The sequence below is a fragment of the Syngnathoides biaculeatus genome, chromosome 18, assembly GCF_019802595.1.
Source record: "Syngnathoides biaculeatus isolate LvHL_M chromosome 18, ASM1980259v1, whole genome shotgun sequence".
Classification (NCBI taxonomy): Eukaryota; Metazoa; Chordata; class Actinopteri; order Syngnathiformes; family Syngnathidae; genus Syngnathoides; species Syngnathoides biaculeatus.
In genome coordinates, this window is record NC_084657.1 from 7,116,110 (window position 1) to 7,139,269 (window position 23,160).

Genomic DNA, 23,160 nt, shown 5'->3' on the forward strand with positions numbered 1-23,160 from the left:
ATGCGTATGACCTTGTCAAGTATGAAAGGTCACCACTATGAAAGGTCACCGGCTCTCAGGCTTTTTTTAACGTAATTCTCAATAGCTCATGAACGCATTGAGCGAGAGGCCTGAAAATTGAGATTGTGCATCGACACATCAGGCACGATGAGTGTTCCGAATTGCAAACGCGTGTGACTTGTCAAGTGTGAAAGGTCACCACTATGAAAGGTCAACGTCACGAGGCCTGTTTTTTAAGCGTAATTCTCAATATCTCATGAACGCATTGAGCTAGAGGCCATAAAATTTAGATTGTGCATCGACACATCATCCACAATTAATGTTTCGAATTGCGAACGCGTGTGACCTGCCTAAGTATGAAGATCGTCACTAGGCCTGCTTTTTAAGCGTAATTCTCTATCTTATGAATGCATTGAGCGAGAGGCCTGAAAATGGAGATTGTGCATCGACACATCATGCACGATTAATGTTCCGAATTGCGAACGCGTGTGACCTTGCAGAGTATGAAAGGTCACTGACACTATGCCGTATTTTAACATGTAATTCCCAGTTGCTCATGAATTGATTGAGCAAGATGGCTGGAATTTGAGACTTCACATCCACACACCACGCACAGCAAGTGTGGCATTTTTCAAACTCATGCACCCTTCCTGAGTTTGAAAGGTACCCCCAATAAGCACCAGGCCACATTTTCATGCTTAACTTCTCATACCTCACAAAGACAGACAGACAGAGTTTGAGGGTTGAAATTGGAGCCTTTCCATTGAAACAACAGGGATGCAGAGTGTGGCAAGCTTTGAATGTCTGAGACCTTCTAAAAGATCGCCGCTAACTAGCCACTAGCCCCTATTTTTACACTTAATTCCCAAAATCGCATGAACACATTCAGTTAGAGAGTTGTAATCTGAGACTGTGCATCGACATATCATGCGTGGCCAGGGGTTTGGATTTCAAATGCCTGTGACCTTCCCAAGTATAAAAGGTCATCTCAACTGGCCCAATTTTGATGGGTAATGTCCAATAGCTCATGAACGCATTGAGCAAGGGACTAAAATTTGATGCTGTGCATCCACATGTTACGCGCAGTGAGGTTTCCAAAATTCCTAAGATGTATGCCCTTCCTACGTGTGAAAGGTCACCCCTGTAAGGCCCCATTTTGAGACTTAATTTCCAATATCTCATTAACGTATTTTGAAAGAGGGTTCAAATGTGAGAATGTTCATCAACACATTATGCTTGGTTAGTGTTCTGAATTTCGATTGTGTGTGACCTTCCTGAGTCTAAAAGGTCAGTGGCAGTGGCCTCCCAGGTGTCTAAATTAATTTCAAGGGGTTTCAGGTCTCTCTTGTAGACATCCTTAAAGCAGAGTTTGGGTCTGGCTGAGGGGCGGGTTCTTGTGCCAGCTTGCTATTGAGGTCCTTTAGAATTCCTCTGTCCTCCATGCGCTTCTGCTTAGTCAAATTGTACATGCTGTGAACCATGGCTCCATCCAGTACATTGGTGTTTGTCACCTTGTCTTGGCAGGTGATGCGGAGGATGTCTTTGGAGACAGGACATGTGCAAGGCGCTAAGCTTGTGCTCCTGTTTGGTTGTCATTGTCTGCCTCACTTCCATAGAGGAGAGTGCTCACGACACAGGCTTGGACTTGAGTGTGCGCTGTCATTTTGGTGTTTCTCCAAGCTCTCTTGTTGAGTCTAGCCATTGTAGTAACAGTTTTGCAGATGCATCTCTCTATCCCTGGGTCTAGAGAGAGAGAGCCAGAGATGGTAGGACCTAGATATTCAAAGTCGTGAACAACATTGCTTTGTTAGAGAGTCTAATTTCGAGTGGAGAGCCTATATCCTGCTCCATGACTTGTGTTTTCTTACGGCTGATTGTCAACCCAAAAGCCTCGTGTGTGTAGATGAGGCAGTCCATGAGCAATTGAAGCTCTTCCGCTGTGTGGGTCACGATTGCTGCGTCGTCCACAAAAAGATGATCACGGAGACATTTCTGTTGGACCTTGGATTTGGCCTTGAGAACGAGAGAGGTTATAGAGTTTGCTGTCTGTTCTAGTTCAAATATAGATGCCCTAAGTGGCTTATCCAAAGGTGTGCTTCAACAGGACACCAAAAAAAAATATTCTGAACAGTGTTGGAACAAGGACACAGCCCTGTTTCACACCACCCTTGATCTTAAAACTCCGAGATTGACCTATCGAAGACGACTATAGTCATTCATTCATGTAATTGTGGAAGAATATAATGATTAATAGCAGCCCAGGTGGGGACCATATTTTTGGCAGGGTCTTGAAGATACCATCCCTGCTGACTGTAAGGCCTTCATCAGGTTTATGAAGGTACAAAGAGTGCCAGTGTTTGCTCTTTGCATTTCTCCTGCAGCTGTCTGAGGGAGAAGACCACATCAATGATGAATCTGTTGGGACGCAAACCATACTGAGATTCGGGGTAGATTTTTCTCTGCAAGTACCTCGAGACTCTTCAGAGCAACTGTAACAAACAGCTTCCCAACAATGGTGAAGAGGGAGCTGCCACGGTAGTTGTTACAGTCATACATGTCATCTTTGTTTTTGTCTTAGGTGATGATGTTGGCATCCCTCATGTCTTGTGGTACTTCTCCCACCCTCCAAGCACAGGCAGAGGAGATGGTGCAGCTCTTCAGCCAGGGCATTTTGTAGCACATCAGGACCTTGGCTAGGATAGTGTCTTTCCCTGGGGATTTACCAGTGGTGAGGGAATCTATGTTGTCTTGCAGTTCTTCGAGGATTGGTTCGCTGTCCAACTCCTCTAGCATAGGCAGACGATCAACAGCATTGAGGGCATCTTCTGAAACAATGGCCTCCCTAGTATAGAGGTGGGAATAATTCTCAACCCAATGTTCCATTTATTTTGGTCAGTGTTTGAGGATGTGACTGGAAGAGGATTTTAGAGATGCTGTTTTCATTTGTATTGGTAAAAACGGCTGCTTGGCGCTGTCATACATCTCTTTGATGTTGGCAGTGTTAGCTGGAGTCTGGACATTCGAGCAGAGCTGGAGGCAATTGACATTGGCACACCTCTGTCCAACCTGCGAGACTTTTCTGCGGGCTTCCCATTGGGTCAGCAGGTTCTGTTTGATGTGGCTAAATTTATAGACAGTTTCTGTCACAACCCATCGATACGGAGGGAGGACCCAAATGCAGGACTCGGGAGACACAGAGGTAATTGGAGAAAAAGGTTTTTTTCTCCAAGGTCAGGGATCTGGCAGACAGGCAGGTGCACCAGCCGTAGTCAGGACATCGGGCGTAGAAAGCAGGTCCGCGGGCAGACAGGAGTCGGTATACGGGAGATCGATCAAAGAAGGCGGAAGTGTCAAAGGAGTCAGGCTTATGGGGTTGGTCGGAGAACAGGCGGAGGTCGGTACACACGGGTTCACGATCAGAGATACGGGAGTGCAGGAACGGGGCATGGGTTGCAACGATCTGGCGAAGGACCAGTCGTCCCCAGGGTCCTATATACACCGGGCCAATCAGCCAATGTGAGGCGCAAGTGTGTGCCTCCTGGTCAGCGCGGCCGCGCAGGGACCCGCACAACCAAGGCTGGACCGGCAGCACCATGACAGTTTCAGACTTCTTAGCGTCAACTGCAGGTCTCATAGCCACAGTTTAAGTTTTAAACCAGTGTGTTGACTTTTTGGTTTGCTTTCCAAACGCCAACATTGCTGAGGTGTACACAATGTCAAGTATTCCCATCTTTCCTGGGCTTTGTTGCTCTGCCAGGCTGGTAGACACTTTTCCAGAGCTGTGGCAAACTCTTCTGCCTTTGTTGGGTTTTGCGTGTTCCTGGTGTTGATGTGTGGTCAGTCAGCTCTCTTTGAGTGACAGGTTCTTCTGGTCTGTAGTTCAACCTTGCTGCACACTAACAAGTGGTTCGTATTGCAGTCAGCGCTTTGGTAGCTGCGTGTTGTGTTGTCTTGCTATCTTGTATAATAGACGAGACGTATTTCAAGGATTCAATCTTTACTCACAAGTTGTCAACTATGTACCGTTAACCAGGCGACTTCCGTATCTTCTATATACTACATATCCAGCTACTGAGCATGCCGGGTAATGTAGTTGTTATTTTCTCGAAACTATAACACCACACGGGTGAGCTGAACTCATGGGAGTGCGGAACATCTGAGAATACGATCAAGTTGGTGATAGTGCTAGGAGGTGGGGTGTCTCCAGGAGACTTGATGTATTGGTTTATGGTGCTCATTCATGATGAATCTATGTGCCTACACCACGCCTATCCACCCCTGGAGTCACCCAAAGTCTCGAACCCTCAAGTATAAATGGGCAACCATTTTATTGGCCTCCGGAATGGCCCACGCCGGCCAAGCTGTTCCGCATCCTGTTAATAGGAGCTGCCATTGAGGTCAATCCCAGGCCTGTCCTGCCTCTGCTGCTCAAAATCGATTCATCGAAACATGACGTCTGTTCGCTAGACCAAGTGCAACGGTTGGTGCCACCTCACTCGATGCTCGAAATTAAGCTCAAGTCGGGACTGGAATGACCACTACGTAGCGCCATGTTGCACCACTCGTCCACAACCAGACGCAAACTGCCAAACTAAGCCTCGACAAGTTCCATCCGCCTTCCGCATCCTGCAGTTAAACTGCAACGAACTGTTAGATGATGTTAGAATGGCCAAGTCAAAGTCCAGACCTGAATCCAATCAAGAATCTGTGGGCAGAGCTGAAGACTGCCGTTCACAAATGTTCTCCATCCAACCTCATTGAGCTCGAGCTGTTTTGCAATGAAGAATGGGCAAGATTTTCAGTCTCTCAATGTGCAAACTGATAGAGACATACCCCAAGCGACCTGCAACTGTAAATGCAGCAAAAGATGGTGGTACAAAGTATTAATGCAAGCGAGCCGAATAATATTGCATTCAGATTTTTATTTCTTAAAAAAGTATAAAACAGCCAATAAATTTTGTTACACTTCACCATTGTGTCCCACTTGTTGATTCGTGACATTTGTTTGAAGTCTGAAATGTGGCGAAGGGTTGAAGGGTCCGAATACTTTCACAAGGCACTGTGTGTGTGTGTGTCTGTCTGTCTGTCTGTCTATCCTTCTTACTGTGAATGCCTGTTTTTTGAACTCCTTTATTAACTATTTTACTTATTTCTTCAGAACTAGACCAGCCAGCTATTTTGCATTCACAAAATTGTAGACAGTAAAATCAATGTTATGTCTGAGATGTATGTAGGAATTTGTGAAAGTGTCTCAATTATTGCATGTCTCTACCGTTATTAGGACCATATCAAGACATAAGTATGAGGCCCCGTAGCTCAGTGGTTAGAGCACTGGTTTGGTAAACCAGGGGTTTTGGGTTCGTATCCCACTGGGGCCTCCACTCCCTGAGAAGGGTTGCGTCAGGAAGGGCATCCGGCGTAAAAATTGTGCCAAACATATATGTGCGTTCATCTGAGATGACACGCTGTGGCGACCCCGAAAGGGACAAGCCGAAAGACACACACACACTTATTTCTTCAGCTTGTCCTTTGCAGCACCAACTGTTCTTTCTTCCTGCTCTTTGTTCAATGTCGCACTGTAGGGAATTTGATGTGTTACTGGCAGTTGTCTGGGGAACATCTCACTGATTTTCAAACATTGCTTAGGAAACTTGCATCATTTAGGAGGATTTTTTTTATTTCCCCACAAGGTGGATGTCCTCCACATGGTCCTTTTTATCTTGTGTGACATTCCATTTGGACAGTCGAAGACTGCAGGGGACAAACAAAGCTCCTCGAAAAACTGCAGGGGACATGTCCTCTGTGTGGCCCACCCCACCCCTCTCTAATTTACACCTGTGCTTGTTACTGAACAGTAGATGCGTCAGACTCAAGGCAGCAATCGACCAATTTAGTTATTTGAGCAAAGTTGCCAGTAGATGGCAGCAATGATATTTGTCATCGTGCTGAGAAGTCACTATATGGAGAACAGAGTAGTATTTGCAACAATAAGTATATTCTCACTGTATTTCAATGGATTGATAAAATGTCATCAGAATCAGCTTTACTGGCCAAGTCTTTTACAGGACACATGAGACATTTGTCTTTGTTAGTTGGAGTCCCTCGAGTTTATCAACAGTCACTATGACAAGTTATAAATTTATGACATAAAATAAACAAGTATTGAATCACTGAGGAATGAAATTCACTATCACTAGTGTGCTACTGCTGGCAATCCTAAACTACTAATGCGATGATCTGATTTAGTGATGGTTGGGAAAATGGCAAAGATTTCTAACATACATAAGCGGCCAGCAGTAATAAACCACCATGTGCTTTTGTGCAGTGCGATAAAACGGTGAGTGCATGTACGTTCTTATTAAAGTAGAATCAAATGGGAGGAAAAAAAAAAAACTTTAGTAAATTTGAAACATCACTTCAAACATCATATTGTTGACAACTTGGAGAATGAATGAATGGACTAAAGAAAAAATGCTCATTATGTGAAATCAGGCTTCAAAATGGTCAAGAATTGAGACATTTTTCAGCATGTCTAAAGTTCAACCTTTCCTGTCAATGAAATACACAGACCACCTTCACTCTCTCACAACTCATTTCCAGCTTTAACCACTAGCAAGGGATGGCAGATGTCTGTTTTACTGCTGACTCATGACCAGCGAAGCTAAATAATGATGTGGCAGCACTGCTTGCAAAATAGAAAAGTGGACTGCACTTATATAGCGCGTTACACTATTACAGTGCCCAATGGCCACTTCTATTCAAACATTTTGTGATTTGGACCAAAAAAACAAATCAGTTTGGTTGCACTTTCACATTAGAATAGTTTGTGAAATAAAAGATTAAATGAGGGCGGCACGGTGGCTCAGCTGGAAAGTCTTGGCTTCACAGTCCTGAGGTCCCAGGTTCAATCTCGAAGCCGCCAGTGTGGAGTTTGCATGTTCTCCCCGTGCCTGCGTGGGTTTTCTTCGGGCACTCTGGTTTCCTCTGATATCCCAAAAACATGCAACATTAATTGGACACGCTAAATTTCCCTAGGTGTGAATGCGAGTGCGGCTGTTTGTCTCGATGTGCCCTGTGATCGGCTGGCAACCACTTTAGGGTTTACCCTGGCTCCTGCCCATTGACAGCTGGGATAGGCTCCAGTACTCCCTGTGACCTTTGTGAGGATAAGCGGCTAAGAAAATGGACAGCTGGATGAAGATGAAATGAAGGATTCACATTCACTTAAAATAATTGCTGTAAATGTTTGCATAAACATTTTAAAATTTCACAGATAACTGCAAGATAGGAGTCCTAATGGGACCTTTTTGGCCTGTGGGTTGGCCAAGGGAAATGTAACATTGGTTGGTCGCTAAAGCAAAAACTTGGACATGAGAAGAGTTCAGTGAGGACATGGAGAGATTTCCGGAAGGCTTAGAAGGAATTCTGATACACTGTCCGGCATCTCTGGAGAGGCAAGCAGTGTACCATCAATCAACACCGATTTATGAGGATGAGGCACTGGCGACCTCGACTCGGGACATTGTGAATCGGTGGGGAGAACACTTGGAAGACTTCTTCAATACCACCAACATCCCTTCCCGTGAGGAAGCAGAGTCTGGGTTTTCTGAGGTGGGTTCTCCTATTTCTTGGGCTGAGGTCACCCAGGTGCTTACAAAGCTCCCGGTGGCAAGGCCCTGGGAGTGGAAGTTTCTAAAGGCTCTGGATGTTGTGGGCCTGTCCTGGTTGACACGCCAGGTTCTTCACCTCTGCTCTAACCAGTCACTCCAGAGTGCTGCCGGGATGGACATCAGTACCTCCAAATCTGACACCATGGTCCTCAGTCAGAAAATGATGGCCTGCCCTCTTCAGGTCAGGGATGACATCCTGTATCTTGGAGTCTTGTTCACACGTGAGGGAAGAATGGAACACAAGAGTGATGTGGACTTGGTCTCTTGTGTTAAAGAAGGAGCTAAGATGAACCTTTCAATTTACCCTTTACCGATGGTCACAAACTGTGAGCCATGACTGAAAGAACAAGATCCCAGATACAAGCAGCTGAAATGAATTTCCTCCACTGGGTGTCCAGCCTTTCCTTTAGAGAGAGTTTGAGAATGTCAGTCATCCGGGAGGGGCTCGGAGTCGAGCCACTGCTCCTCCGCATTGAGAGGAACCAGATCAGTTGGCTGGGGCATCTGATTCAGATGCCTCCCAGACGTCTCCCTGGTGAGGTGTTCCGGGCACGTCTTAGTGGAACGAGACCCAGGGGACAACCCAGGACACAATGGAGAGACTGTTTCTCTCTGCTAGCCAAGGAATGCCCCCCGGAAGAGCTGGATGAAGTGGCTAAGGAAAGGGAACTCTGGGTATTCCTGCTAAAACTACAGCGCTCGCAACCCGACTTCAGCTAAGTGGTAGAAGATGGATGGATAGGGATAACTGCAAGATAATTTTAACACAAAAAGAAAGCATTGAAAAGATTGAAACCTTTATCATTTAAACATCACATGGATAATTTAAGATAAGCCATGAATCCTCACTGAACCATGGAATGGTGTTTAAGTGGAACATGGCCAAATTCAGCAAAAAGGAGAATACAAGATTTCATTTGAGGTAAATTACGGTTTTGTTTCGGGTCAATCCAAAAAAGTGGTCACTCAGGGACCAATAAGAATTGTTTACTGTAAGGAGTGCCCTTCGTTGATGTAAAGCACAACATCACTTCCGTTTTCAAATACTTGTTGACTCAAACTTTTGTTACGTCAGAAGAAAACAAGGAAATTTACTCTCATGCTGTCATTAACCAATGGTGAATATTCATCTGCGACCAAAGTATATTGTTTCAGAGGACAATGACCTTGGTGCATCTACACAAAGGGTTCTATCTGAAAGAGCCATGGCAGAGGACACAATCCCATGGCCAACATGTTCTCATAGTCCTTTTCTACCAACTCCTCAAAACAGATAAGCCTTTTCACACAATGCCACTGCATACTTTATAAACCCCGTGCACATTCCTTATTCAAGTGAACGAATCCCATCTAAGCAGCTCCATTCATCTCTGTGCACGGCATTTTTTTACCCATTTACTCAATGTTGGAATATAGTGTTTTTGAGTACAGTCCATGCAACTATTTTCTTTCATTGTCACAGTTTTTTTTGTGTGTGCTTGCTTTTGTATGAGGACCTCTATCCCCTTGGGCAAATTCAATATTTTCCCATCAGACCCAACTGCATGGATTAATGCATACTTTAACTAGTTTGAGTCTAACTCATTAGGGAGACATCCTTTAGCCTTTCTGTCTCATTGAAAAGAAACAGTCCATGAACTCCCCACCCCAACAGACACACACACACATTCATGATGTTTGTGGGGAATTAAAGCTTCTTTTGTGTTCCCCACCTAGTAAGCACAAAGAGCCAGCTTTGATTTAATTTACTTGCATCTTTTCATTGCCACTAAGCATTGAAGACAGTAATTTTGTATCTTGCTCATAATCTGAAAATTGCCATTTGTGCACTATTCCCTAGATAGTACCTCTACAATTTACTCTCATTTATCTCGAGGTGAACATACAAAACAAACCATAATTACAGGAATGCAGTTACCATTACCATATGATCTTAGCTTGAGGACATCGTTCTGATAATGTTCTAAGTGTACCTTCTTTTTGTTATTTATGCATACTGTTTGGCTTGTTACTTAAAAGAGCCAGTGGTTATGAAACTACATGACTGAGGTTGCTTATCAACTAGGAGCAATTCTACAGGGTGTCCCATACGTCTCCATACATAGGAAAAATAAACATTTCTTGACATAAACCATTTTCATTTATATAATATGCTATTACTTCTATAATATGCTGATTGTACATCTTCAACCACATCTTGCTTGATCCAAAACTCTTGCTGTTATTTTCAACTTGACAAGTTTTGCCACAAAGTTGTGTGTGATACTGTGTTGTATGTTTTCTATTAAATGCGCTTGCAACAATACGACTGCTTGCTGAACCGGCCAATCGGATGATTTCAGTCCGTTGCTCTTTTTTCAATGTAAATTAAAGAAATACATGCTCGAACCAAGTATGTATGTCTCCTATGTATGGAGACCTATGGGACACCCTGCAGAATCTGAGCTAAAGCCCCTCAGCCCCTCACTTTTACAATCAACCTTATTGGTCAGATAGTCCCAGAACAATTCAGAAATTATAATTTTACTTAAACACAATGCAATTTCAATTTAGGCTTTGGCCCTTTTGTTTAATGAAATCTGAAGCAAAGACTCCATGTTATGTCCAGTGAAGAAAATAAGTATTTGAACACCCTGCTATATTGCAAGTTCTCCCACTGAGAAATCATGGAGGGGTCTGAAATTTTCATTGTAGGTGCATGTCCACTGTGAGATAGATAATCTAAAAAGAAAAATCCAGAAATCACTATGTATGATTTATTATTATTATTTTTTTTAACAATTTGTCTGATACAGCTGCAAATAAGTATTTGAACACCTGTCTATCAGCTAGAATTCTGACCTTTAAAGACCTATTAGTCCACCTCTGCTCCATGTACTATCCTGAATCAGATTTACCTGTGAGGTCGTTAGCTGGATGAATACACCTGTCCATCCCATACAATTAGTAAGACTCAAACTTGTCACATGGCCAAGACCAAAGAGCTGTCCAAAGACACCAGAGACAAAATTGTACAACTCCACACAGGTGGAAAGGGCTACGGAGAAATTGGCAAGCAGCTTGGTGAAATAAGGTCCAATGTTGGAGCAATCATGAGAAAATAGAAGAAGCTAAACATGACTGTCAATCTCAATCAGAGTGGAGCCCCATGCAAGATTTCACCTCGTGGGGTCTCAATGATCCTTAGAAAGGTGGGGAATCAGCCCAGGACTACACGACAGGACTTGGTCAATGACCTGAAAAGAGCTGGGGCCACCGTTTCCAAGGTGACTGTTGGTAATACACTAAGACGTCATGGTTTGAAATCATGCATGGCACGGAAGGTTCCCCTGCTTAAACCAGCACATGTCAAGGCCAGTCTAATTTGCCAATGAGCATTTGGATGATGCAGAGGAGTCATGGGAGTACGTTTTGTGGTCAGATGAGACCAAAATGGAACTTTTGGTCATAATTCCACTAACTGTTTGGAGGAAGACGAATGATGAGTTTCATCCCAAGAACAGCATCCCTACTGTGAAGCATGGGGGTGGTAGCATCATGCTTTGGGGGCGTTTTTCTGCTCATGGGACAGGACGACTGCACTGTATTAAGGAGAGGACGACCATGGCCATGTATTGTGAGATTTTGGGTAACAACCTCTTTCCCTGAAGATGTGTTCTGGCTGGGTCTTTCAAGATGACACTGACTCGAAGCACAAAACTAGGTAAACCAAGGAGTGACTCCGTAAGAAGGATATCAAGGTTCTGGCATGGCTTAGCCAGTCTCCAGACCTAAACTCAATAGAAAATCTTTGGCGGGAGCTGAAACTCAGTGTTTTTCAGCAAGAGCCCAGAAACCTGTCTGGTCTAGAGAAAATCTACGTAGAGGAGTGGGTCAAAATCCCTCCTGCAGTGTGTGCAAACATGGTGAACAACTTCAGGAAACATTTGACCGCTGTAATTGCAAACAAAGGCAACTGTATTGAATATTAACATTGATTTTCTCAAGTGTTAATTACTTATTTGCAGCTTTATCTCACAAATAAAACATTAAAAACCCATACATTGTGATTCCTGGATTTTTATTTTTAGATTATTGCTCTCACAGGGGACATGCACCTACGATGAAAATTTCAGACCCCTCCATGATTTCTAAGTGGGAGAACTTGCAATATAGCAGGGTGTTCAAATACTTATTTTCTTCACTGTACATTACATCTTGTTATTCTCTAGTAGAAACAAAAAGATCATGGATAGAAGCAGCCAAGATGAGTTGCCTTCATAGGGTGTCTGGCCTTTCCATAAGAGATAAGGGCAGCACGTGGTCACAGAAAGGGCTGAAGTGTAGAGCCGCTGCTTCTCCGCTTCCAAGAGAAGCCAGATGAGGTGGCTTGCATATCTGATTACGACACCTGTCTGGTGAGGTGATCTGGGCACTTTCTACTGGGAGGAGACCCCGAGGATGAACCATCAGCACATGCTGGAGGCACTGTCTCGCAGCTGGATGGATGGACTTTCTCTAATAGAGCTGTAGGCTATGTTTATGAGAGGGTTGAAATCTTATCCAGAAGGATGATGATGATGATGATCAGTTTGTCTCACTGTATATCCAAGTTGAGACATAAAAGATAAGGGAAAAGTGCTGGCTAATCATCGCTTGCAAACGTGATAAAATGGACAGATGGAGAAAAAAGTGTTGGCTATTTGTACTGAGTGTCTTCTTCTGTTTTCCTTTCACATTTTAGCAAACTGGATTCCTCTGATGTCTACTCGGAATTGCCCGATGACCCAAACTGCAACATCAACAAAAAGGGAGCTGCCATCACAGGGAATTTAAATCGCTCAGTACTGGAATGTCACCACTTTCCTAGGCAAACATCTGGGCAATCGCAGAAGCCATTCATAAGAGGATATAGATACATAGCTGACACAAGTTCAACACTTCTAATGATTCCTACTTTTGCGGGCAGTGATTGTGATCAGCCATTCCACCTACACCCCCAAGATGACCAGGTTAGCTCAATAACAGCCCAACTCTGGCACAGCAGTACTTTGTGTCGTTGCTCACCGAAATTCAATTCTTCTCGTGGTTGTTGTGGTAGAACTACCCATGAGCAGTCCAAAGACCAGGTACAAAATAGCTGTGACAATTTGGATACAAATATCAAAAGATCTCTTGAGCTGCCAGAGCACATGGAGGAAAAGCATACTATGTACTTCAAAGAACATCAGACCTGCTATCAGAAGGAACTGCAACACATACCTGGAGGATCATTTCATATCTCACCTACAACAGCGAGTTCTCAGACTCTTGGAAAGAAAAAGCCACAAACCCAGACAGAAGACCTTGTAGAACGTAATAAAATAACACTGGGCCGCATCACATCTGATCAAGGATCCTATGTGAATATGCATGCACTTCACCAGAAGAAGCATCAGACTGTGAAAAAGGTATGTGTTTTTTGGAACTCTTATCCAATACAATTGGTTCCCATAAAAACTGGAATGCTATAGACCTTCTGTCAATTGACATAAAGAATATAGATACAGTATTTCTGACTATTTTTGTATATTTCTTGAATTACAGATTCTTCTAAAAGTTAAGACAAGCTCTACAGTGAAGAAAATAAGTATTTAAACACCCTGGTCGATTGGAAGTTCTCCCACTTAGAAATAATGGCGGGGTCTGAAATTTTCATCGTAGGTGCATGTCTACTGTGAGAGAGATAATCTAAAAAAGATTTTTTTTAAACGATTTATTTGTGTGATACAGCTGCAAATAAATATTTGAACACCTGTCTATCAGCTAGAATTCCAACCCTCATAGACCTGTTAGTCCGCCTTTAAAAGTCCACCTGCACTCCATGTATTATCCTGAATCAGATGCGGCTGTATGAGGTCGTGAGCTGCATAAAGACACCTGTCCACCCCATACAATCAGTTAGACTCAAACTTGTAACATGGCCAAGACCAAAGAGCTGTCCAAAGACACCAGAGACAAAATTGAACAACTCCACTCGGCTGGGAAGGGCTACGGACAAATTGCCAAGCAGTTTGGTGAAAAAAAGGTCCGCTGTTGGAGCAATCATTAGAAAATGGAAGAAGCTAAACATGACTGTCAATCTCAATCAGAATATAGCCCCATGCAAGATATCACCTCGTGGGGTCTCAATGATCATTAGAAATTTGAGGAATCAGCCCAGGACTACATGACAGGTCTTGATCAATGACCTGAAAAGTGCTGGGGCCACCATTTCCAAGGTGACTGTTGGTAATACACTGAGACGTCATGGTTTGAAATCATGCATGGCATGGAAGGTTCCCCTGCTTAAACCGGCACATGTCAAGGCCCGTCTTAGGTTTGCCAATGACCATTTGAATGATACAGAGGAGTCATGGGAGAAGCTTTTATGGTCTACGAACTGTGTTTGGAAGAAGACGAGTGAGATCCATCCCAAGAACACCATCCCTACTGTGAAGCATGGTGGTGTAGCATCACGCTTTGAGGGTGTTTTTCGGCACATGGGACAGGATGACTGCACTGTATTAAGGAGAGGATGATCGCAGCTATGTATTGTGAGATTTTGAGGAACAACCTGTTTCCCTCAGCCAGAGCATTGAAGATGGGTCGTGGCTGGGTCTTTCAACATGACAATAACCTGAAGGACACAACCAGAAAAACAAAGGAGTGGTTCCGTAAGAAGCCTGTCAAGGTTCTGGCATGTCCTCGCTAGTCTCCAGACTTAAACCCAATAGAAAATCTTTGGAGGGAGCTGAAACTCCGTGTTTCACAGCAACAGCCCAGGCTACTGTACCAAATATTAACATTGATTTTCTCAGGCGTTCAAATACTTATTTGCAGCTGTATCACACACAGTGATTTCTGGATTTTTCTTTTTAGATGATCTCTCTCACAGTGGACATGCACCTACGATGAAAATTTCAGACCCCTCCATGATTTTTAAGTGGGAGAACATGCAATATACCAGGGCGTTCAAATACTTATTTTCTTCACAGTAGAACTTGTTAACTTTTGGAAGAATCTGTAATTCAAGAAATACACAAAAATAGTCAGAAATACTGTTGCTATAGTCTTTGTCAATTGATGGAATCTCAACATCTTTAGGGATGGCCAGGTTAAATGTGACTGTGAGCTGTACTCCCAATATGTCGAGGTCAAATGTGTCTAGTATGGCAAAGAGTTACAGTGCCCTCCATAATTATTGGCACCCCCGGTTAAGATGTGTTAAAAGCCTTAAAATAAATTCAGTGTTTATTGCAGAAGAATACTGTCACACTAAAAATTTTTGAAAAATGTAACCTTCAACTCAAATGAATTGTAAGAAATTGAAAAAAATCCCTGACTAAAAAAATATTTAGCATTTCATCACCTGTTCCACAATTATTGGCACCCTTAACAATTCCCAGGAAATAAATATAATTGAAGGATTTCTGTCATTTCTACAGTAGTTTACAAAGTTTACCAGAGTATATAGGAACATCAAATTAGTAATTCATCACTTCTTGTTTCCCTGGGGTATAAATATGACATGGGACAGAGGCCATTTCTCTTATTCACTCTTAAACATGGGAAAGACAAAGGAACGCAGCATACAAGTGAGGCAGATGTGCGTTGACCTTCACAGGTCAGGCAGAGGCTACAAGAAGATTGCCACTCAACTGCAGCTGCCCATATCCATTGTGAGAGGAATAATTAAGAAGTTCAAAACAACTGGAACAATGGTAAACAAGCCTGGAGGAGGACCGAAGTTTATTTTGCCACCACGCACAGTGACTAGGAGGATGGTAAGAGAAATCAAAAGATCTCCAAAGCTCACTCTGACAGAATTACAACAAATGGTAGCATCCTGGGGTCACAAAGTCTCCAAATCAACCATCAGGCTCTGTCTACACGCCAACAAGCTGTTTGGGAGGCATGCACGGAGAAAACCTTTCCTCACTCACAATCATAAATGCAAACGTCTGGAGTTCGCCAAGCGGTATTGGGGCTTCAACTGGGACCGTGTGCTTTTGTCAGATGAGACCAAGATTGAGCTTTTTGGCAACAAACACTCAAAGTGGGACTGGCATGCCACGAAAGATGCACATTGCTATAAAGCAACTTATACCCACTGTGAAGTATGGGGGTGGGTCAGTGATCCTGTGGGGCTGTTTGGCTTCCAAAGGCCCTGGGAACCTCGTTAGGGTGCATGGCATCATGAATGCATTGAAATACCAGGACATTTTAAATCAAAATCTGTTGCCCTCTCCCCGAAAGCTGAAGATGGGTCGTCACTGGGTCTTTCAGCAAGACAATGACCCTAAACATATGGCCAAATCTACACAAATGGTTCACCAGACACAAAATCAAGGTCCTCCCATGGCCATCTCAGTCCCCAGACCACAACCCCATTGAAAACATGTGGGGTGAGCTGAAGAGGAGAGGACCCAGGTCTCTGAATGCTTTAGAGAGATTCTGCAAAGACGAATGGCTGAAGATCCCTCTTTGTCTTTTGCCATCTTGTGAAACATTATAGGAGATTAGGTGCTGTTTTGTTGGCAAAAGGGGGTTTTACAAAGTATTAACACCAGGGGTGCTAATAATTGTGACACAGTATTTGTTGTCAAATAATAATTTCTTTGTGGGAATTTTTTCCCCACTGAATAAATGCACTTGTATTGAAGGTTGGATTTTTCTCTTTTTTTCCATTAAGGTCCCATATTATTTAGGAAAAAAAAATATTAGAAGCTAAAAAACACATCTTAACCAGGGGTGCCCAAAATTATGGAGGGCACTGTATTTTGATGTTTTTCTCCATGTTATTGTCAACATGAATGTTAAAGTCCCCCATTATGACAAAATAGTTGTAGTCTGTACAAATACGTTCTGAAAAATCATCCATAAATATTTTTTTGTGTATCTTAGAGTTCTATAAATAATTGAAACAATCACCTTTGGGTCACTAACTAATAAACACAGATATTCAAAAGAAAATCACCTAAAATCACTCAGTATAATTTTTTACACTGAAATAATGACTTAAAGATAACAGCAATACCACTACCCTTTCCCCCTGTTTGACACTTGTTAATAAAATTAAAATTTTCTGATGCTACTTTCTTTTTACCACATTTCATTTAATAACAAAAAGTCAAGATCATAGGTTGTAATGATGTCACTAATCAGGATTGATTTTTATTGATTTTTTTTTTTTTTTAATTTTTTTTTTTACCCTATTAAAAAAATAGTCTTGCAGTGATAACTGGAGACAATGGTTTGATACTCATTTTTTCCTCACTAAATTGGAAGTTCTACTTTTTTTTGTGCCATATCTCTTTGACCATCTCTCTGTCCCTTGTAATTACTGGGATGAAAATTGCTTAATCTCCAGAGGGCTCTGAGTTATTCTGGGAAAGACCCAGCAAATACCAGTTAAATTTACAGACTAGATTCTTCATGTAAGCAGTATTTGAGGTGTGGCTTTAAATCCATCCTCAGATGTATCGTCACTTAACCAATCAGGAACTTCCAAAGTCATGGCCTCATCATCTGGGCTTCCACATTGTTCTTTAAAGACACAGTACTTTTTGTGTGTGTAAACTTTTGAGATGGAGAAAAATACAAAGTTCTCTAAGTAGTCCTCAGTTTTTTTTCATTTAACAAAACGATACAGTTTTGGTGATCCAGCCTGACCTTAAACAGGAAAGGTTTGGTTTGATTTGACTTAAGACAGTGAGGAGAAAAACATGTGTTTTTGCACTTCTGGCTTCAACTGTAAAGAAATATCCATCCATTTCCTGAGCCACTTATCTTCACAAGGGTCACAGGAGTGCTGGAGCCTATTCCAGCTATCTTTGGGCAGGAGGCGGGGTCAAACTACTTGCCAGCTAATCACAGGGGACACAGAAAAAGTCAGACTAGGATTCGTCGAGGGTTGTACTCTGGCAATGCTGCCCTTTGCCACTGATTCTGTTCATAACATTTATGGACAGAATTTCTAGGCGCAGTTGAGGCGTAGAGGCTGTCTGGTTTGGTAGCCTCAGTATTGCGTCTCTGCTTTTTGCAGATGATGTGGTTCTGTTGGCTTCATCAATCCGTGATCTCCATCTCTCACTGGAACGGTTCGCAGCAGAGTGTGAAGCAGCTTGGATGAGAATCCATCCATCCTTCTGAGCTGCTTATCCTCACAAGGGTCGCAGGAATGCCCAGAGCCTTATTCCAGCTTTCTTCAGGCAGGAGGCGGTGGCCAACCTGAACTGGTTGCCAGCCAATCACACAGCATATCGTAACAAACAAACATTCATAATCACAATTACACCTAAGGCCAATTTAGACTCTCCAGTTAATGCATGGTTTTCACATGTGGGAGGGGTGCCCAGAGAAAACCCACTCAGACACAGGGAAAATATGCAAACTCCACAAAAGCGGTGCTGTCACTTGAACCCTGGTCCTCAGAACTGTGAGGCAGTTGCTCCACTGAACTGCCTGGAAATAAATAAATAAAAATGAAAAAACAAGGACAAAGGTTTAAAGTATGCGAGTGCAACCCAGACATGTTTTGGTCATCGTTTCAATTCATGTTAGCAGCAATCCATTACTTTCATACCACCCGCAAGTACCCTGGCACCTTTGCAAATATCATGAGAAACACAGTCATTTAGAAAATAATAATAATAAATACCAAACGTAGGAGTGCAATCAAACAAATCACCACCAGGAGCTGCACTCGCACTTTATTATTGGGGTGGCTGTACCTCAGACTTCATTCAGTGATCAAAGGGTTAGTAGTTAAATTCGTGGCTCAAATGTCCTTGAGCAATGTACTGCACTCCTCCTAATTTTCTTGGTAGCCTTTGCGTGGCAGCAGTCGCCGACTGGTGTGTAAGTGGGTGAATGTGAGGTTGTGCAAAGTGCTCTGTGACGGCAGTGATAAGTACGAAATAAATGCAAGCCATTCATCATTTGTTTCTGTCATGCAACTGAATATCAGATGCAAGGTTTCAATGGAGGTTACTTTCGGCTTGTCCCTTTCGGGGTCGCTACAGCATGTCATCTCAGATGAACGCACATATATGTTTGGCGCAATTTTTTACGCCGGATGCCCTTCCTGACGCAACCCTTCTCAGTGGGATACGAACCCCCCAACCCCTGGTTTACCAAACCAGTGCTCTACCCACTGAGCTACGGGGCCTCCAGATGCAGGGTTTCAATCCTGTTTCTTTAGTAACATTTTAACAGTCAGTTTTGTTTTTGTTAATAGTTGCTATTTTCTTGAGTTTATTTAATTGTTACTATTCTTCAGTAACTACAATTTCTCGAAAGCACAAAACCTCCACACTTTTATTTGACTTTCAGCTTGTCCCAGCAGGGGTTGCCACAGCATATCGCTCCCATGATTTTTTTGGCACAATCTTCATAGTGGTGCCTTTATTGACACAACATTCCTTTGCGCGAGTGTATGTGTGTGTGTGTGTGTGTGTGTGTGTATATATATATATATATATATATATATATAAACAGACATTCATCCATTTTTTTACCCACCGATCCTCACAAGGGTCACGGGACACTTTTTCATCTGGTGACTACGGTACTAAGTTAATCACCATTGTTTAAATGCAATTATAGAAAATCGAACCTAACACACTTAAAAAGACTACAATGATATTATTCATGATCTTTCCAAGTAAAAATATACACCCTGCTTTACATGTGCAGTACGATTCTACTATTTTATCCTGTTGGATTTCAATATGAAGTATGTGAGGCGTCAAACTTTTTTGCATCGATCGCCAACATATCGCTCTAACTCTGACATTGCGTCCTGCTCCGTCCAAAATCTTAATTCCGCGTACATATCCTTGCGTGAAATAGTTGAGACCTCTCTGTAGAACTCTAGACGCATTCGGCAAAAAACATACCCCAATATTATCAGGAATACGCATTAGAGAATCGACTTCGAACCTGTTCTGTTCAGTCGCCATTTTGTAAGATAGTGGGACATGGCAACTATAACTAAGGAGGGCGGAGCTTAAGATCACCAGTCGGAAAAGTCCATTAGGCACATGCGTGTTGGCAGATAAGATGCTTCACTGACAGCTTTTTTGCCATTCAAAATGTGCATGTATAGTAAAAAGCCTCTCGTAACCTACGATACTAAATATCTTTCCACATGCATGAAACTAGCTGTTGGCTTTCCAGCTTTTCACAAGAAAAACAGAACAAATTAGTCAGGAATTTGACCAAAACAGTTGAACTAAGGTATTTTATAGGAGAGGACACTGACAGAGAAATATTTTTGATTATTTTATTGAAGGGCTTGGACATGCACTGCTTTTTTTAGCTTATTCTGATCGCTTGCAGGGAGCAGGCAGTGGAACAATTAGAAAGATGGAGGTACGGACTGGAAAGGAATGGAGATTAGCCAAAGTAAAACAGAATATATGTGGATGAATGTGAGGGGTGGTGGAGGAGGAGTGAAGCTCCAGGGAGAAGAAATAGCGAGGGTGGACGACTTCAGATACTTGGGGTCAACAATACAGAGCAATGGTGAGTGTGGTAAGGAAGTGCAGAAATGGATCCAAGCGGGATGGAACAGTTGGCGGAAGGTGTCTGATGTTCTATGCGACAGAAGAGTCTCCGCTAGGATGAAGGGCAAAGTCTATAAAACAGTGGTGAGGCCGGCCATGATGTATGGATTAGAAATGGTGGCCCTAAAGGAACAGGAAGAAGAACTGGAGGTGGCAGAAATGAAGATGTTGAGGTTCTCGCTCGGAGTGACCAGGTTGGATAGGATTAGAAATGAGCTCATTAGAGGGACAGCCAAAGTTGGATGTTTTGGAGACAAGGTTAGAGAGAGCAGACTTCGATCGTTTGGACATGTTCAGAGACGAGAGAGTGAGTATATTGGGAAAAGGGTGATGAGGATGGAGCTGCCAGGCAAAAGAGTGAGAAAAAGACAAAAGAAAAGGTTGATGGATGTTGTGAGGGAGGACATGAGGACAGTGGGTGTTAGAGAGGAGGATACACGAGATAGGCTTAGATGGAAAAATATGACCCACTGTGGCAACCCCTAACGGGACAAGCCATTGCACTTGCAAATCTGCACAGTCAGACATGAAAAATCATGCCCGTAAAATTTGTTAAGAGTAGAAATACATCGACATTCTCAGCGCACTTGAAAACCGATTCAACGCAGTGAACCACAGCCTGATCTCTCTTTTTTTTTTTTTTTTTTTTTTTAAACATGGAAGCACATGGTCTCCTGCTAGTTTACCTGACCCCGCCCCCCCCTCCGGCTCTTAAAGAGGTACAGTGTGTAGTTCGCTTTTCGCCTGAAGCTAGCTGGGATAAGCTCCAACTTTCCCGCAACCCTTGTGAGGATAAGGGGCTTGGATAATGAAATGACCTTCCATGCCTTGCAGGATTTTAAAACATGACGTCTTGGTGTATTACCCACAGTAACCTTGTAAGCAAAGGTGCCAGCTCTCTTCAGGTCATTGACCAGCTCCTACTTTGTGGTTGTGGGATGATTCTTCGCCTTTCTTAGGATCATTGATATGCAATGAGGTGAGCTCTTTCTTGTGCCCCAGTATGAGGCAGATTGACAGTCATGTTTAGCTTCTTCCATTTTCTAATAATTGGTTCAACAGTTGATCTTTTTTTTCACCAAGCAGCTTGGCAATTGCGCTGACGTCCTTTCCAGCCTTGTAGAGGGCTACAATTTTGTCTATGGTGTCTTTGGACAGCTCTTTGATCTTATCCATGTTAATAGCTGCTTGAAGCCCCAGTCCAAGGGACATTGACAGTCATGTTTAGCTTCTTCCCTTTTCTAATAATTGCTCCTATTGATCTTTTTTCACCTAGCAGCTTGGCAATTGCCCTATCGCCCTTTCCAGTCTTGTGGAGGTCTATAATTTTCCCTCTGGTGTCTTTGTACAACTCTTTGGTTTTAACCATCTTAATAGTTGAAGTCGTCCTGGTTGTGTGGGGTGGACAAATGTCTTTATGCAGCTAACGATCTGAAACGGGTGCTTCTTTTAGAATAATAATTGGTCTACTTTAGGTTGACTTTTCAGAGGCAGACTAACAGGTCTTTGAGGGCCAGAATTTTTCCTGGTTGGCAGGTGTCCAAAGACTTATTTGCAGCAGTAACATACAAATAAATCACAAAAAAAATCATACATTATGATTTCTGGATTTTTCTTTTTAGATTATCTCTCTCACAGTGGACATGCACCTACAATGAAAATTTCAGACCCCTCCATGATTTGTAAGTGGGAGAACTTGCAATATAGCAGGGTGTTCAAATACTTATTTTCTTCATTGTAGGTTGACTTGTTAGAGGCAGGCTAACAGGTCTTTGAGGGCCGGAATTTTTCCTGGTTGGCAGGTGCCCAAATACTTATTTGCAGCAGTTACATACAACTAAAATTATTTAAAAACTCATACATTGTGCTTTCTGGATTTTTTTTTTTTTTGAGATTATCTCTCTGACAGTGGACATGCACCTCAGATGAAAATTTCAGAACCATCCATGATTTCGAAGTGGTAGAACTTTCAAAATCGCAAACTTTTTTTTCCTCACTGTATATTGGTCTGTGTGACTGGCTAAATACGAGTCATTTAACTTTATACACCCTGTAGGCCTGGAGTTCAGTCAGGTGTTGTTGTGGCTGTTTATGCTGCAGTTGCATGTTGCCATTCTCTTTCTCCCATTTGTACCCAAACAATCCTTGAATGATGAATTCAAGTGATAATTTTAGGATCTCCTTCCATGATACATGTTCCATGAGGTTTCCCAGGCGCTCTGCATCATCACGGCATAGTGAGTTGACATCAGTGTCCACGACTTAAAAATAAATAAATAAATAAATAAATAAAAACTCGCACCGTTGAAATGTATTTTTTCATTCGTAGTAATAGTTGTGGTCATATTAATTGCTAATACTGAATTTAACTAAACTGATAATTTAAGACTAAATAAAAACTACTTATAATTTTAGTCACAATATATTTAATGGTGTATTCTTTTCCCCAATTTTGTAGTGGCACCTAAAGCCACAGCTTTAGGTTAGATTACTTTTGATTTGGAGCTGTTTGAAGCCATCTTAAATATCCAAAAGATTATTGGCATCTTCTTTCTGGTATGTCTGCATCAACCAACATTTTTTCTCATTTATTTGTACCATTGTTATCCAAATAGTTTTTACGGCACTGTCAGTCAACAACCAAGATGATGTCTAAGATGTTTGCTTTTCTGGAAAATTAATTTGCTGGTTTTCATTTTTCTTCTCTTCCACCATATTAAAGAGCCAAACATACTGTGTCTGGCTGGGTATGTAGTGCTTATTATGACCTGATGTGGACAGCCAAAACATCAGAGACATGCCTCCCAATAGGCTCTCAGACATCGATGCACCTGGCACAGTGGCATAATTGGTCTAGATAGCACGCATTCACCATTTGTTGGGCCACAAGATTGTTTTTCTGGCTATAATATCCTCAACCT

At 42.5% G+C, this 23,160-nt stretch overlaps 1 protein-coding gene across 5 annotated transcripts in view; it reads left to right on the forward strand.

Annotated features, from left to right (window-relative positions):
* Positions 1 to 23,160, forward strand: part of jhy (junctional cadherin complex regulator) — a 99,487-nt gene that overhangs the window by 13,146 nt on the left and 63,181 nt on the right. For all 5 annotated transcript variants that reach the window (XM_061804188.1, XM_061804185.1, XM_061804184.1 and 2 more), the window contains one exon: positions 12,394 to 13,099. In XM_061804188.1, the coding sequence (XP_061660172.1) occupies positions 12,394 to 13,099 (706 nt within the window). The remainder of the gene's footprint in view (positions 1 to 12,393; positions 13,100 to 23,160) is intronic.